Source organism: Hippocampus guttulatus, chromosome 14 (assembly GCF_054856545.1).
Source record: "Hippocampus guttulatus isolate MCC_2025c chromosome 14, RoL_Hgut_1.0, whole genome shotgun sequence".
NCBI classification, from domain to species: domain Eukaryota; kingdom Metazoa; phylum Chordata; class Actinopteri; order Syngnathiformes; family Syngnathidae; genus Hippocampus; species Hippocampus guttulatus.
In genome coordinates, this window is record NC_141274.1 from 11180405 (window position 1) to 11196645 (window position 16241).

At 42.6% G+C, this 16241-nt stretch overlaps 1 protein-coding gene across 1 annotated transcript in view; it reads left to right on the forward strand.

The window, feature by feature from the left end:
* The first annotated feature begins 778 nt into the window (after positions 1 to 778).
* apoltp (apolipoprotein lipid transfer particle homolog) overlaps positions 779 to 16241 on the forward strand; it is a 28446-nt gene continuing 12983 nt past the window's right edge. Inside the window, exons 1-41 of the mRNA XM_086129825.1 lie at positions 779 to 833; positions 1005 to 1055; positions 1217 to 1383; positions 1461 to 1531; positions 1713 to 1875; positions 2320 to 2457; positions 2884 to 3061; positions 3170 to 3306; positions 3447 to 3550; positions 3632 to 3797; positions 4318 to 4503; positions 4607 to 4759; positions 4967 to 5111; positions 5595 to 5753; positions 5912 to 6030; positions 6122 to 6331; positions 7144 to 7302; positions 7386 to 7570; positions 7903 to 8085; positions 8212 to 8303; positions 8418 to 8587; positions 8767 to 8920; positions 8987 to 9063; positions 9637 to 9817; positions 9896 to 10051; positions 10226 to 10359; positions 10491 to 10649; positions 10869 to 11052; positions 11140 to 11351; positions 11435 to 11623; positions 11694 to 11836; positions 11920 to 12079; positions 12169 to 12252; positions 12583 to 12720; positions 12874 to 12990; positions 13076 to 13168; positions 13410 to 13911; positions 14005 to 14232; positions 14502 to 14731; positions 14808 to 14972; positions 15610 to 15687. Coding sequence (XP_085985951.1) covers positions 779 to 833; positions 1005 to 1055; positions 1217 to 1383; positions 1461 to 1531; positions 1713 to 1875; positions 2320 to 2457; positions 2884 to 3061; positions 3170 to 3306; positions 3447 to 3550; positions 3632 to 3797; positions 4318 to 4503; positions 4607 to 4759; positions 4967 to 5111; positions 5595 to 5753; positions 5912 to 6030; positions 6122 to 6331; positions 7144 to 7302; positions 7386 to 7570; positions 7903 to 8085; positions 8212 to 8303; positions 8418 to 8587; positions 8767 to 8920; positions 8987 to 9063; positions 9637 to 9817; positions 9896 to 10051; positions 10226 to 10359; positions 10491 to 10649; positions 10869 to 11052; positions 11140 to 11351; positions 11435 to 11623; positions 11694 to 11836; positions 11920 to 12079; positions 12169 to 12252; positions 12583 to 12720; positions 12874 to 12990; positions 13076 to 13168; positions 13410 to 13911; positions 14005 to 14232; positions 14502 to 14731; positions 14808 to 14972; positions 15610 to 15687 — 6375 coding nt within the window. The remainder of the gene's footprint in view (positions 834 to 1004; positions 1056 to 1216; positions 1384 to 1460; positions 1532 to 1712; positions 1876 to 2319; positions 2458 to 2883; positions 3062 to 3169; positions 3307 to 3446; positions 3551 to 3631; positions 3798 to 4317; positions 4504 to 4606; positions 4760 to 4966; positions 5112 to 5594; positions 5754 to 5911; positions 6031 to 6121; positions 6332 to 7143; positions 7303 to 7385; positions 7571 to 7902; positions 8086 to 8211; positions 8304 to 8417; positions 8588 to 8766; positions 8921 to 8986; positions 9064 to 9636; positions 9818 to 9895; positions 10052 to 10225; positions 10360 to 10490; positions 10650 to 10868; positions 11053 to 11139; positions 11352 to 11434; positions 11624 to 11693; positions 11837 to 11919; positions 12080 to 12168; positions 12253 to 12582; positions 12721 to 12873; positions 12991 to 13075; positions 13169 to 13409; positions 13912 to 14004; positions 14233 to 14501; positions 14732 to 14807; positions 14973 to 15609; positions 15688 to 16241) is intronic.

Consider the following 16241-nt stretch of genomic DNA (forward strand, 5'->3'; position numbering starts at 1 on the left):
AAACAATAACGTTTATCAGTTTGAACATTGAATATCTTGTCATACAAGTCATACAAACAAATGTAAGTGACTTGGTATTCTGCAGCAATACAGTATTTGTCGTTTTTCTCTCTCAGGGGATAAAGAATACATGCATATGAGTATTGTTATATTGTGTGTTCCAACACCACTACAAAGATGATATTCATTGGTCTGTCTATGGCATTTCCCATTATGTTTTAGGATTAGGCTAGCAGACTCAAAGGCAGTTACATGGTTGTTTGAAATACACAATCTCTGTTTCACGTATCAAACTGCTTGCAACCTCTTTTTTCTAGAATTGTTCACAATGCCAAACTGTTTGTTGGGAAGTGATATGAGTTGAATTCCCTGGCAACATAGAGTGCTCGTCGTATCTCTTTTTTTTGCTCGCAAGTCAAAGAAAATAATTGTCCATACGACGGCTCAAATATAAGTAGGGTCACATGTGTCTCAAGGCATCTCTGTATTTCATAATCTTGTACTTTTGGATTTTGCTCTCCTGCCTTGCTTTCTGACCAAAGTGCCATATGTTCAGCTACTTTTAGGTGCCAGCGTTGTGTGAAGTGATTGGTCCAGAGTGTGTTTGGAGCTACAAATTGGGAAGTATTTCCTGATTGGTTGCTGTGAGCAGTGTGGGTCACTGTGGAGACTCTCATACAAGTGTGGTCTTTCAGTGGTTGGGAACAGTGCTTCGTTTTCATCTCACTTTCATGTGGAGGCTCTGAGGCAGAAGGACCTGCCGTCACTTGGGGCTGCAATGGCTATGCCATGGTTTTACTGTCTGCATTTTGCGTTTATTTGTCTTCTGCGTGGTAAGTTTCTGTGTATGTGTGTATTTTTATTTTTTTTATTGTGTGTGTGAGTTGATCTTATAAGATTAGACAAGAGAAGTAACGTGAGTGTTGAGTGAATGTTGAGTATGGAAGCAAACCATGCTATCTTTGAGTGAAGTTGTGTGAGATTTGGCTTGCCTATCTTTGCAGTAACCGATTGCCTCCAGTCAAAATCTGATATCTGTGATTCAAGTTGTGCAGGTGAGAAATGTTTGGACGAGTTTGTGTCTATAATATTGCACAGATTTTGCTGGAAAAAAGCTGCATCTGACTGATATTAATCGTTTCTTTGAACAAGAACAAGAAGTAAGTATTTCCATGCAAATCTCAAAAATAATGTTCTTATTCCTGCATCTCCTCAGCATTCTCTACTTCTGATATGTCCTATCAGAAAGGGGTGAGGTATACTTACAGGTATAAAACAACAATCACCACATCCTTGCACGGTTCGAATGCCGGCAGAAATGGACTGGCACTGGACTGTTTGGTTGATATTGATGCCATCTCCGAGTGTCATCTAATGATGCAGGTCAAATTCTGTCTCTTTCGGTAACATCAGGAAAACTGTGATTGTTGATGACTTACAACGTGCGACTTGTGTCATAGATAAGAAATCCACAGATAAAGCGACTTTCCCTTCAGAAGGACCACCCTGTGCCTCGGTTAAAAAGTTTGCGGTAATGTCAAAATATATCTGCTTATGCATCCTTTCATCAGTTGGTGTGCTCAATGCATGTGGTGTCATCCTTTATTTATTCTCACAACAAGTCTTACAGCCAGATCATGACATATGATACTCGCAACACTCGTCTGTGTTTTTGGGTCCCAGTGAGCTCAGCTGGTGTTTTTGTTTCTCAGGGAGTCGTTGGAGAGAACACCCCTGAAGTTCTGCCTCCATGGGGGGAAGGTTTTTAACTTATGCATCCAGGAGGGGGAGCAGATGTGGACGTTGAACATTAAAAGGGCATTTCTGAGCATGCTCCAGACCTCCAACACAAAATCAAAACATTCAGAATTGGAGGTGAGGTCTGATCCTGTTTGATTTTAGTGTTGCTGTGGGCACTGTAGATTAAAGTACACTTGTGGATCATCTTGAACAGTAGGTTGGCATCAAAGTCATTTTTTTAGTAGCCTCAGACCAATACTCTTCATCCCTTGCTCTTGTGTCTTATGGTGTCCCCCAGGAGTCAGTTCTTGAGTCTAATGCATTTCACCTACAATGACCTGGAGAAAAAAAAATCATTCATGCATTCATAACAGCTCCTATATTTTGTTGTTCTACTTCTTCCTTTCATAACTTTGCTGCTGTGAATTGGGAACTTCTCCATTGCGAGACTAATAAAGGTTTTCTTATCTTATCTTATCTTATAACTTCTATTGTAAATCCTTATTTCATTAGGTTAACGAAGAGCCTAATGAAGTGCTGAGAGTTTTTCTAACTTTGATCACTTTGTTCCTGCTTCAGACCGATGTGCACGGGACGTGCGCCAGCTTGTATGAAAGGCGAGGACGATTACTGTTGAAAACCAGGTCTCTGAAAGAGTGTCACCAGTCAAGGCTTGCACATTTCTGGACTCATTCCGTGGCTCTAACAGGAGACACGGTGTGTTCATGCTCATTGTCTTTTTTAACGTTAAAAAAATATAAGTAAATAAAATGCATTGTTTATACTAGCATGGCACCAGGATTTTTTCTCCCCTGGGGATTTGAGGGGGGGGGGTTCTCGTATTTCCAATAAAAGGATGATAAACAGCACAAGTATTCTCGAAAAATAAAATGACTTCAACAAAGTCTAATACAAGTGATCACAGGGCAGTTTTCCTGCATTTAAAATTTGGTTGTGGACAGGACCGGCATCACAAAAGGTACATTTCAAATCCAAACTATAAATTTTACCCCTCAGTGTGGGCCACAAGATCAAGCAGCACGTCTACAAAGACATCCTGCGACGCATGAACAATTTATATTATTTATTTATTTGTATTACTAAAAGATTACTGAACCTCATTCTCGTTTGCCTCATCCACAGTCAGTGCAATCAGAGCTACGCTGTATTCAGGCCTACGGCTCAGCAGTTATGGAAGAGGCCAATTGTACCGAAACTGTATCCATACCAACGTGGTCCAAGACTGCAGGGCAGGTGAAGACGCAAACCGAGTCAACTTTGCAGTTGCTCAGAGCCCAGTCAGGCACCGTTGCAGGAGCAGGTAAGCGATGGAAATGGGGCCCTAACAGATGAAATTCACTTCATGCACACCACATGGAATGGAAATGACAACACCAATGTGATGCATAGTACGTCACTACACTGGCAGAGTCTTTAGGTTGTGGGACAAAAGCTGACTTGCGGTTTGAGGACGAAGGAGCTGCAAGATCTGGAAATAGTTTCACTCCTCACCAAGTCGTCCAAACTACCAGGATGGTGTGTAGCGTCACATCACATCCACAAGAGGTAGGCTTAAAATGCATCCGATTTCAGCGTAATATCAGCACTCAGAAGAAAATGAAATTCCCTGACTTTTTTTGTGTAATGTACTTTCTAATCGAGTGATGTTTTTTTTTCTTGTTTTTGTTTTGTTTTTACACTCTTAGGTGTCTCATTGGTTTCTTGAGTTGACTTTTCAGCTTAGAGAGCTGACTCTACCGCAGCTCAAGACACTTTGGCGGGAAGCGTCTTTCAAGTGCCGCAATGACTGGTCAGTGCGGTCAGCGTTCTTTTGGCATAACTTTGTTATATCGTCATTTATTAACATAATATTCATTCACTGTTGGGACAGGCAGCCCTTGTTGGACGCATTACCCGCTTGTGGCTCAGAAAACTGCATCATACTACTGACTGACCTAATGAAGAAGAAAGAAGTGGAGGACGAACAGGCTCATGCTTTCCTCACCACCATTGCCCTCATCCCTAACCCTTCGCCACAGATAATACACTCCCTCAATGTAGGAACGTCTGCATGGCATGAACCAGGAATTACACCTTCTGGTTTTCACTAATGAGATGAACTACATGTACAAAGTATTGTGATATCATGTACCTAAAATGTCGCTAGTTCCCACTTTGCAGCGTGGGAGTCATCTCCATTTATCCAGATGAATTTGTCAGAATTTCTATTGTAGTTTAATGTGTGTAGGTTTTTTTTATGGTGCTGGGTCAGGATTTTTATGTTGTGTTTCACCAAACTCACTCAAACATGCATTTATTTAAAAAAAAAAACAACCTCCAATTCTGTCATGACCCTCACACTGAAACAGAAAAGGGACTACCGAAATTTACCCTCCATAGTTGATTTTCTAATACAGCTCGTTAAAATAAGTGAGAATCAACGGGTTCATCTCAATCCCTGATTAATGAATCAATTAGGAGATGTATCTCAATAACTTTGTTCATATAGTTTATATCCTATAAAATGCAACTGTTTTTGAGGAATGAAAGCTCTGAAACTCTCGATGTTTCTGAAAGACTTTAGTTAACGTCCAAGAGGTGCGAGACAAGGCTCTGCTTGTCGGATCCTCCCTGATCTATCAACTATGTCAGCGGTCCACTACACCCTGCGTTGACCTTTCTCAGGTACAGGCCTTCATACAGAAACTAGAAGTGTCCTTGAAGGAATGCCGTGAACCACAAAGTCCTGCGAAAGTGAGAGAGGTATAATAAATGCTCAGTACAATATTCGCATTTGTACTTTAAGACAAAGTAAATGGACAGAAATATATTCTAAAATTCAAACTCATTTCATTTCATCCAACAGGTTATTTATGCAATGAAATCTGTGGGCAACATGGGCCTGGCTGCTTCAATCTTCATCCCTCTGTTAAATCACTGTGGACTCAACCAGTCAGCACCTTTGGAGCTCAGACTAGCTGCCATCAAAGCCTTCAGGCGTTTTGATTGTACAACTAATGTGAGTAAATATGACAACGTTTTGCATGAAATGAAATGATTCATCATGTTCTGGCATCTTGTGTACAATTCATTCACATGTGTTTTGTGAGAGTTGATTTTATGAATTAAATGTCTAAAACCATGCTTTACGACGGGTCGAGGTAAAGAGGTTAGGAGGTTAGCAGGAGTCTGACATGAGTCACTGACAGCAGTTTCCCTTTTTCAGAGGACTTTGTTGTTGCAGCTGTACCGCTCCTCCCTAGAGGATCCGGAGGTCAGAATTGCAGCATACCAGGAGCTCATGCGCTGCCCAGATCAAGATGTGTTTGAGGCGGTGAAGGTGATCTTGAGAAATGAAAACTCCAGCCAAGGTCGGTAGATGATGCCTCAATATGGCGTTTTACTGGGCATGGTGGGCAACTGGTTTGCACGTCCACCTCACAGTGCAGAGGTGTAGGTTTCGATTCCGGCTTCAGCTTTCCTGTATGGACTTTGCATGTTCTTCCCGTGCTTGCGTGGGTTTTCTCCGGGTACTCCGGTTCCCTCCCACATTCTCAGAAAACATGCATGGCAGGTTAACGGAACACTCGAAACTGTCCCTAGGTGTGATTGCAAAATGCCATAGAAGAGCTAATAGAAATGGTCATGGATGTTATGCCTGTATGCTGTAGAAACCCCCCTAGCAAATAATCACTTAAAAATGGGACATATAGTAGGGTTGCCAGTGATGAACCACAATATCGTAGAGGTTTACTGAAAAGTGAGTTTTATTCTTGTTTATCCACTTGAATAAGAAAATAAGCATGACATTTAATGTTTTCCATCTTTTGCATGAATTTTGTGTTTCTGAGTAGTGGGCTCATTTGTGTGGAGTCACCTAACCAGCATCCTGAGAAGCGAAGACCCCATGAAGCAGACCCTCATTGATTCTCTACCTAATGACATAATCAGCAAAGACTTTGAATCGGATTTTTTGAAATACTCTTCTTATTCAGACAACACAGTCACAAATGGTAAGACTGATTAAATCTGCAAATGTTTATTAAAAATACCTTGGAGGGGGGAGGAGTCTAGGTTCGGGCTGGGATTGGCAGGGGGTGAGGTAGTAGGGCAAGCCTTTGTTCTCCAGGGCCACACACTCTTCATAAGTTTCTGTTTTTGAATGTTTCAGGTATGGGAATCACAAATGTGGAAACAACTCTTATTTTCTCCTCCAAATCATTCCTTCCGAGGTCTGCATCCACGAACCTTACACTTTATTTTCATGGTCGGGCCAGCAACCTTCTAGAAGTGAGTGCCATTTTTTTAAGCCCCACTTTGTTAGCAAAAGGTACGACTGTAAATTTGTCTCCAGTACTTACAGCCCCAATTTACATTCTAGGTTGATTTTCACATTGAAAATGCTGAGCCCCTTCTGAAGAGCATTTTGGGTCATCTGAGTCCCTTTGCAAAAGAGGAACGCACATCTTCACATCAAAACGATTCGGTGTCCAAAGAGGCGAGGGCGAGAGGAAAAATAAACGAAGACCATCTCGAGAGAGACGTTTGTTTATCCAGCACCAACAGTTATCTGAAGCAGGCCAGGGCATTGGTGAGGTCACAGTAAAGGGTGGGAGACAATGACAACGCCGGGGTGTTATCATAGGCGTGTACAGTACGTGCTCAGAAATGTACAGTCTGGGCACTAGAAATGACACTTGTTCTTTTTGGAAAGACCTAACCACGGGCCATGTTGTGCTCTTCAACTCACCACCAGATGATGACAAAGTAATACTGCTATACAGTAAGACAGCGAAAAAGAGGATAGGTCACCCCCTTTCTAAATCTGTTACTTCGGAAATGCTGAATCATTAATATGTGGAGGTTCACTTTGGTTGCAGCAGTGTAGAAGAATTCTGCATCATCACCGTGACATAGTTATCGTATTTTTCCCATGTGATGTAGCAAAATCAGATTACCAACCACTGTGCCGAGGGAAATTATTATTTATTTGTGAGAAATTATAGATCTTTGTTCATCTATCTCTGTCGATATCAGTGACATATAGTGACCGGGAAAGTAATTCAATGCTCTCCCACTAGATGGCAGAAGGTACACTTGACCCGTTTATTCACTTGTTGCCATTCATGCAAAAGAGTGCAGTAATAGTTATGTGTCCACATTTTACACAGAGTATATATAATTTGTAAGTAAATTGAAACAAGAACATAAAATATTGGCCTGGCCTCAATAAAAGTTGGTAATGAAAACAATCTAATCACAATATGTATTATAAAGTCATCTCAGTATATTGTAATTACACACATCTGTACCAGATTAGATGCAAGCATTTCTAATGTTGCATTCTGAGAGTGTACATTCAATATAGTGTGTGCTGAGCATGCATTTGTTTGTGTGTTCCAGTTATCCACCAGGCAAAAAATGGAAGAGGTTCGCCTGAAGTGTTGGGTTGGTGTGAAAGTGTTTGGGAATGAGCTCAGCATGTTTACGTGCGACGATTTCTCCGCGCAAATGGACCAAATGTCACTTAGCGCGGCGGGACTAGCTGTCAAACTGCTCAAGGTGTCCTGGTGGTTTCATCGTCATTGTTGTCATGATGTTGATTGGCTTTTCAAAAGGTTCCTTACATCCTCTTTCTCTTCCAGGGTCACGAGGTTCAGTTGAATCACAGGGCTGTGCTCTTGACCGAAGAGTTGGTTCTGCCATCTTTGTCTGGTTTACCTGTGAAAATAGCAACCAATATGACTTCCTTTCTTTCACTGCGGCTCAAAGGAAACATCAACTACAGGGATGTGTCGCACTTCTCCCTCGGTGGTTACATTAAACCCAAGTAGGTCGACATATCTAGAAAGCCATTTGATCATTGATTCGATTGTTATTATCCATCTTAAGGTCCATTTGCAAGTATGGTCTTTGTCCTCACTAGTAGACAATTTCAGCGCATGGGTTGCATAACTAGTAGACTGTGCTCGTCATGTTTTTTCCCCCACTATTACTATGCAATTAAATCTTTCTGTGCTGCGATGACACCAATAGGACCAGCTAGTAGCCATGTCTAATGCAACACAGTCGTAGCCTCCTGGACTCTAGGATCGAAATGCCTACTCGCAAGACCTATTCTGTCAGTGTCAAGTTGTGTTGAGTTGTGTCTATTTTCCAAAGTGCTTTTGTAGGCCTGTCAGCCAGGATGGGAGTTGATGGGGTCCTGGGTCAAGCTGCAGTCGGCTGGATGTCTGAACTGGTGAGCTCCACTAGTCTGGATGGGAGCGTCCACATGCAGGAGGGGCAAGATCTCAGAGTCACGCTTAACACGCCAGAGGATGCCATGGATATCATGTCCCTTTGGTGAGCGCACCTTGCCACACACATAAATCACAGCAAATTCGAAGAAACCATTTGTAATGGGAAAAAGAAGGCAGGCAAGGGTGTTTTGTTGAATATGTTACACCCACACCTGCATTTGTTAACCAGCTCCCGAGTATTTCAACTCAGTGGCGATCACATGGAGGAGATTAAAGGACCAAAGAGTCGCATCCAGCACACTGCCTGCACACCAAAGACCTGTAAGACATTCACATGTACACTATAGACATCAGCGAAGTGAATGTAACTGTCAGATATGCGTGTGGCCGGCCTTACAGGCAAGAATTGCCTCTTTTTCTGCTCTCTCTTCACAGATTCAAAGATCGTCGGCTGGCAACTTTGTGCCAATGTGTCCCTCCCCTTAGCTTCTGGGGGCATTTCGCTCCCGCCCTCAGGTCCTACCCACCTATCCATTCGGCTGCTGAAACTGGACAGAGGTCTCCATTACTACTTGCTTGAGGCGGCCTACTCAATGACCCCACTGGTACTAGAAATCTATCAGATATAATGCAGAATTTCTATTCGTTCTTCTTTCGGATATCTGTGTGAGAGCTACAAAGATCATATTGTCTTGTGAATTTCAGGAGAACCAAAATATATTTGGATAGTTTTTTTAATCTGATTTAAGAATATCAAATACCTCAAGCCTATCTTTGACTTCAGATAGGCAGCTGGTTCCCCAGAGAGGCTTCTTTGCACCTCCTTCTGGCTACTCCGAAGTCATCCATCCCCAGGGACATGTCACTTGACCTGACCTTCAACCCTCGCAGATTTTTGCTCAGGGTATCACACCCTGTAAAAAGTATCCTCGTACAAGGTTAGTCCAATGAGCAACGTTCACCAGATTTGGTTTGCGAATACCAAATATGTTTTACGTTCTTAGGGCAACTCGAACAAGAGAGGAGTACAACGACTGCAAAACTTGAGCTAATAATTGACGGTGTTCATTATTATGTTTTGGTAAGTATTGTAACATATCATTTGGACTTTTCCCGAAAGATTCCCTCTGTTATTAAAACACACACTGTCACAACCATTGGTGCACCTGCCGGATGTTTCATCATGATGGCACATGCACTCAAGGAGTGGCAAAAGTTGTGAACCAACCCTCACTTGTAATTTGATGAGGCAGAGTTATTAAGCAAGCAATTTGAATTTGGATTTTAAGACTTCTTTTGCATGACCATAGTTTGAATATGTGAAGTGTGCCCACAGTTTCTGCTTGATTTGTAGTGATTTTATTTATGTATTTATTTTAACCGAAGACATTGAAAATACCTCAATCTTTTGGGGAATACTTGACAGTGCAAACCCAAACACAGCACGTATTATGCCATCATTTCAATTCAGGTCAGATTTAGATTCACTTGTCTTTTACCTAGAAGTAATCTGGCGCCGATTGTTTACAAATATTATGAAATGGTCCAGACAGTTGAATGAGATTCAATGCAATGGATCTTACTTGATGTTTGGTGCAGGTGTGTCTAATGTTCTGACCCGTAAGTTTATTTGGATCCATTTTCTGTACTCAAGGCTCTGGTTGACAAACAGACTCTCATCTCAGAACTTAGGACACGCTACCACTTTGAAGCCAACATGGCTGACAATCGAAATCCAGTCATTCTCTCTGCCAACGTTACTCGTGAACTGGGCAGGAAAATGAGCTTTTCTGCCACGATGAAGAACGTGTTCAGACTACCCGCGTCACTTTCAGGTATACAACAGTTTTGCCATGGAATTGTCTCATGTTTCCTTTCACAATATTATACTTACATAAATTGTTTGTCTGTAGTGGCCCTGGAGCGAAGGAGGGACAGCCACAGCAGACAGTACTCTCTGGAAGCCGATCTTCTCTTCCCCGATGTGGTCGGCAGCAGAATTCTGGGAATCATGGAGCAGAAAGGGACGCTGTGGAGTTCTGCGCTTCGTCTCAAATATGGGCTGGGCGGTGAGTGTTTGAGAAACATCCTGCAACATGGTTCTTTCTTTTCACTATACATACTTTTGTATACAATCTCCTAATAGCTATTTCCTTGCTAAAATATTGCAAATGATATTTTGGGCATGAGTTTATGTCGGTATAATTATTATGTATTGCTAATGTCCTTTCGCCCCTTCGTAGATGACGCCCGGCACCTGCATCAAGAGTGCCATACATCCCAGAGTGTCAAGAGTGAGAGGCATGCTAACCTCACATTCACGATGAGAGCTGACCACGAGTTCTACTGTTCCAACACGGCTGCTATCAACCACAAAGTAGCTGTTTTATGATGATATGATGATTTATTATGATATGACCCATTATTACATGTTACAATAGTAACAAAAAATGTATTTTGCTCGTTGAACTTGGCTTGCTTTGACCAACCAATTTGTGTTCTTGTCAGATCCATTTCAGGCACGAAGAAAGCCCCAGTCATGTGAGATCATCTATGGATATGAGCTACGGTAAACACTGGGACGAGATAAACAACAAACGCACGCTTCTTCTGAGCCAGTCCTTTAAAAATCAGACCATGCAAAACCACACCAGCTACATATTAGAGGTAACCCGGGCCTATCGTTTGATCATGTTCGGTTTAAAATTCTGTGTCTGTTCTGTTTGTTTGAAACCTAATGACTCCGTTGGTTGTTGTAGATCATTTTTAACACACTACTGTGCACTGTATACTTTGTCAATTTTGTGATTATGTCACATGATTCCGATTCTGATGAGTAGCCCCGATCTTGCATGAACGACTGAAATCGTCCCCAAATCTTTTCAGTTCAATTTACAAGTTCCCGACAAAGATTTAAACTACCGGACCCAGCTTTTGCATTCCTACGTTCGACAACTGGGGTCCGACAGCAGTACTCATCTTAAAATCAACTACAACAACTTTACGCCTCTTGTGGTTGGTTTACACTGGAAAAGTCCTCCGAATGACACGCCGCACAAGAAATGGGAAGGTGAACTTCGCTGTGAATTGTATCATCTCAAACTCTCTGATGTCTTTTTGTGCCAATGTGAAGTGACAGAGTATTTGACTTCCTCAGGAACATTTAATATGGACACTCCGTGGCTGTACATTTACACCACCCACAAGCTGAGTCAGCACCATCACCACACGCTGCAGCTCAACTCTGAACTGACCGCCAACAAATGGGTGACAATCCGGAATCTCATCCTGGAGGCTTCCTACAGAGATAGGGGTCGCGAGAAGGAGGCCCATCTCAAGCTCTGCACTCCAGGTGTCACATTCTTGCAAGTAATGTGAAACTTCACCTCCTTGATTATGTCAGGTTCAGTGAAATCAGCGGTGCTCAATCTGTACCCCCCATCCCCTGACAGGTAGGAGGACTGGGATTCAAGGGAAAGAAGAATATGAAAGCCTCCTGTTCTCTCAGCTCCCTGTGGACTGCTCCCCTGAGAGGCGACATCTCTCTGGAGACCCTGAAATCCAGCCTCACCCTGCAGATGTCTTACAGCTACGGCAAACAAAACATCACCTTCGCAGCTGCCCTGAACACCATTGACAAGGTGCTCTGCTCCCATTTGGAAAATGCATGTGCTTGTCTTATTGACCGTATTCTCAACGATCCTGTTCAAGCTTTTGAAAAAGAAGCAAGTGAGACTGAGCGTGAGTTTATTGGAGCCCAAGAGTCCCCCTACTGAGTTTGAGTTTGAAGGGACGTTGGAGGAGCTGATGAAGGACAAGAAGATGTACCAAAAAACAGCATTGCTGCAACTTAGGTCTGTTCACGACTTTCATTTACACTCATAATCTTTTATGGTTGTGATTTTGATGTAAAAAAAAAAAAATTCCTTTCGCACAGACAGCCTTTCAAGTCATTTCCTCAGAAGCTTCTCCTTAGGGAGACTTTCACCGTGGACCTCCTGAAAGGCCTTTACGTCCTGGAATCAAGAGCCGGTTTCTTTGGCATGAAAGAGATCATTCACACGCTGACCATTTGCTCCAAGCCGCCAAGCCCTTTTGTAAGTGCAATCAAATTGTGTATTTACAAGAGGATTGTGTGAGTTGTTAATTCGGTACGGTACTGTTGAATGCATATCCTCATATTTAGGTTTGCTCTGCGCTGGTTCATCCTTTCAACACTGAAACATTTCCATCAGACTGTGAGATCTGTGTTATCACCTCCAGCAACCAAGTAAGTATTTCACGGTCTAAATTCTCAAGTGATATTCAAGAAGTATCCTCCATTTTTTTTCGATCTTTAACATCATTGCCACTTCTAGTTGTACACTGTAAATAAGCAGGAATGGGTCACCAATAAGGCAATGTAATATAATAAAAAATATTTCAGGCAACATTAAAATCATTTAAATATCTACATTTTAATGATTCAATTCATTTTAAATTGGGTGACATGTAATGTTAAAATCAAACATTAATGACAATGATTAAAACAATGCTGTTCAATTTGTTTTTTTAAGCATGTGTAAATGACCTTAAACATGTATCGGCGTTTTCCTTCAAGACCCAGAAAGGCATTCGAGGATGGCTGCGGATCGGCAGCCAAGAGAACCTGAGTTTCTTTGGGGAACTTCTCTCGAATTCATTGCACCCGAATCGGCAAGTGATAAAAGTTCGAGCCAATGTCACCCATCAACTTGAGGTAAATTAGCCCTTGACACAAACTGACAATTTGAAAATAACAAACAGCAGATTAAAAATGGCTGCCTAAATTACACCAAATATAATGTTTTTAGGTATTCGTCCAGCCTCTATATTTACCTTTTGACAAGTTCAACATTTTTTGCTGTTCCAGCTGCAAATCCCCTCCTTTGCTTTGGTGGAAGGAGATGTATGCTGGCGCCCCCAAAACAACGGAGAATTTGATTATGTAGTTCGCGGGAGACTAAAAATTGAGAGACAGGAGTGTCAAGTGAGTAAACAGTTGAGGTCTTCATTAAAGTCAAACCGGGCAGGTTTCAAATGCTTGCTTTTTTGAAACGCCATTTTCCCTTCAGCTTTCAATGCAGGTCAATGGAACTTCAGACAAAATTCTTCTTTATTCAGCTCTCAGACATCCTTTCAAATCAAAGATTCCCAAATCTCTGGAGGTGGGTTGTTTTTTTTTCCATTTTATGATACAGTGCATTTTTGGACAGATCATGAAATAGGAAACATGGCATTTGAGAAACAAATGTAACTAATCCGATTGGAGCAACTATGTGGAAAAATTTCCCCCAGGTTTATCGTGATTTAATTTTATCATGATTTTGAAAAATAAGAAATCAGCATTAATGGATTTTTGGAAAATGTGAGTGCATAACCTCCTAATGTTTCTATTTTCACGTGAAGGCAAAAGCAACTGCTAACCTGTCCACACCGGCTGGTAGAGGAAGTAGCTCCATTTGTGTCAAGGCTGATGGGAGGGACAAGCTGATATTGGATGCGCAGGTCTCTCACTTATTTCTGCAGGAAGACAAATCAGTCCTACTGAGGCTCAACTTATCGCAGAGTTTTCTGCCCGAACTCACCGACTTGCATGTCAAAATGGCCGCCCATATGTCTCGACAAAGGCACGTATTGTTTCTCACTTGTTTTCCCCAGTTGATCAGAAAGCATTGTTATCTGGATAGTTTTCTTCTTCACTTCTGGCCTTCTAGCGTGTCTCTACATGGTTCCTATGCAGAGGGACGTAACACTCTGTTGGCTCAGGTGAAAGGTTCTCGAAGGAACAGCAGTGGTCTTCAGTATACAGTGTCAGGGAAACTGAGGCATTCAATGACTAACCTCGCTATTCTGCCCTCCATCCTGGGGTTAGATGTCATATTGGGACTGTCTGACACCATTACTGAAGGTAAAACTATTCTCGATGTTTTTTTTTTTTTTTGCTTTGTTTTGTTTTGTTAATTCTTGATTAAATTCTTGAAAATTCTTCAAATGGTTCAAGGGCAAGTCAGAGTTAGAGTGGAGGAGACTTTTTACAGCATGGATCTGAGGCATCAGGAGGAAAAGGAAGAACTTCTTGACCAGAAATTGTCCCCCACCCGTAGCTGGATGTGTGTTCTGTCGGGGGCTGAGAATGTCTGTGTGAATGTGAGTAGGCAATCGCAGAAAAAAGGGGTGGGTGAGGTCCACATCCAGCTGTCTCACGTGTCCCGATTACTCAATGCCACAGGTAATCGGTAACTCATACTTTTTACGTAATTCAAGCAGATTGACTTAATATTCCATGACTGTTGCTTTATATTCGATATTCATCCATACAGCGGTGCCCTGAAATATGACTAGAGTTTGTTCTGTGACCACACTCGGTCATATCTCACGGCACCGCTGTATTCTGTTTTTCTGAATTCTGCATTTGTCAAAACTGCATAACTTTGTTCTAAATCCGAGGTGTAAAATGGCAATTTAAACCAAGCCTTTCTTGCTGTGTGACTCTATTAGGTTTACCGCCGAGTAGTAGTGCCCATGTGAATTGGGACCAAGATGAAAGTAGATTGTCAGCCTTTGTAGAATTGCAGGCTGGACCTGAGCATTTAAAAGGTGAGTTGAACGGTGGCAGGACAAGCCGACTTGTCCCACGCTGGGAAATCCTCTCGACATTGCGGCACAGAGTTGAAGCACTACAGAGACGAGGCTTACCAAACTCCATGCAAGTCAAAGCGCATTGCGAGGTGTCCGAAACTACTTATGAATATGGATTTTTAATTTGATGGTGCCAGTCTCATTGTTTTTTTTTTCCCCTAACAGATAGATACCACTGGGGTAGATGCCAGGGTGGCATTTGAAATGGAAGAGATGAAAATGATTGACGCCCTTTTAGTTGTCGGAACAGAAAATAACACAGCTGTATTCATAGCATCCGTGTGGCAACAGATAAAGCTACTGCAAGGGATCATACCTGCCATGTCGCAGGTCAGTTTTTGGGGTTGTGCACTCTTGTCTTTTTCAAGCATGTCTTGTTTTGCACAGTGAAGCAACACTCCCTCCAAAAACAGTAAGATTGAAGAGTAACTCATCTAAACTGTATTAATAGAGCAGTTTAAAACAAGTGCCGTACATGGAGCAAAATAATTCACACCACAACGAACAACCAGACACTAAATTAATGACGAAGACAGTAGAAAGCACAAAAAACAGCAAAGAGGATTTCCTTGGTATCATTGTGGTCCACATCATTCTGGTTTTAGCGGTGAAACAGAAAACGCATAATCACCAAGCGTGTAAAGGTATGGCAACAATCATAGTTCAGTACATAGCTTGGTTTCAACTTCAATCCCTTTGGATAGAGTAAATCCAAAACAAACTGCGACATTGTCTTGCATTTGGCCCTCATCATTGTTAAAAATATTTGATTGGAACAAATATTTCGGAAAAATGTGGACAAGTTTTCCTGATCTCGCCCGGCGCCCCAAGTTTGACACCTGTGTTTTACAGCTCTCACGGTTCACATCCGTAATGTGCTATCCCACAATGCTATTTTCTTTTCTAGTTTCTGCTTTGAACAGCAAAGTCAACAACAGGGGGGCATTGGGGGCTTTTGTTTTCACAGATGAACTGCACAGGGGACACAGCTGCAGACCATTTCTCTGCGCAGTGCTACGGAGACGTGGCAGGGCGCCCAGTGGAGGTACGAGCATTTCGCTCTCATCGACCACATCGCAGGCTCTGCTACGGTCTGTCACTTGCACACCTGAGCCTCAAAGCAGAAGCTAAAGGCTGTTTGAGTCCTAACGGTCACAGGGAGTTCAAAGCTAACCTCACACATTCTTCTGTGGTGCTGCTGAGCTATTACGGGGTGCCCACCAAATCTGGCCTCAGGCTGCTCCTCCGGCCCGGGCCTCAGAGGTGGGCCTTGGGGGTTGGCTTGGTCGTTGGCCCGTGGATAACGGACTGGAATTTGGGGCTGAGAATGGAGAATGGTGGGCTGTATGGCTGGTATGGAAAACTTGCGTATGGCAGTCGTAACGTGACACACAAGGCTGAGATGACTGGTCGCGTGAGGTTGGAAAGCTGGTGTCACATCTGGGCGGATTTCACTACATGGTGGGATTCGGTCAGCTCCAGTTTGCTGCTGTCTTTGCGATGTCGAGGGAAGGGAAGGTTAGTGTTGGAGCAGATTAGAAGACTCGAAGGGGATGTGCTGCGGAAGACGTCGCTAACGGCAGATGGGCAAGCAGTGAA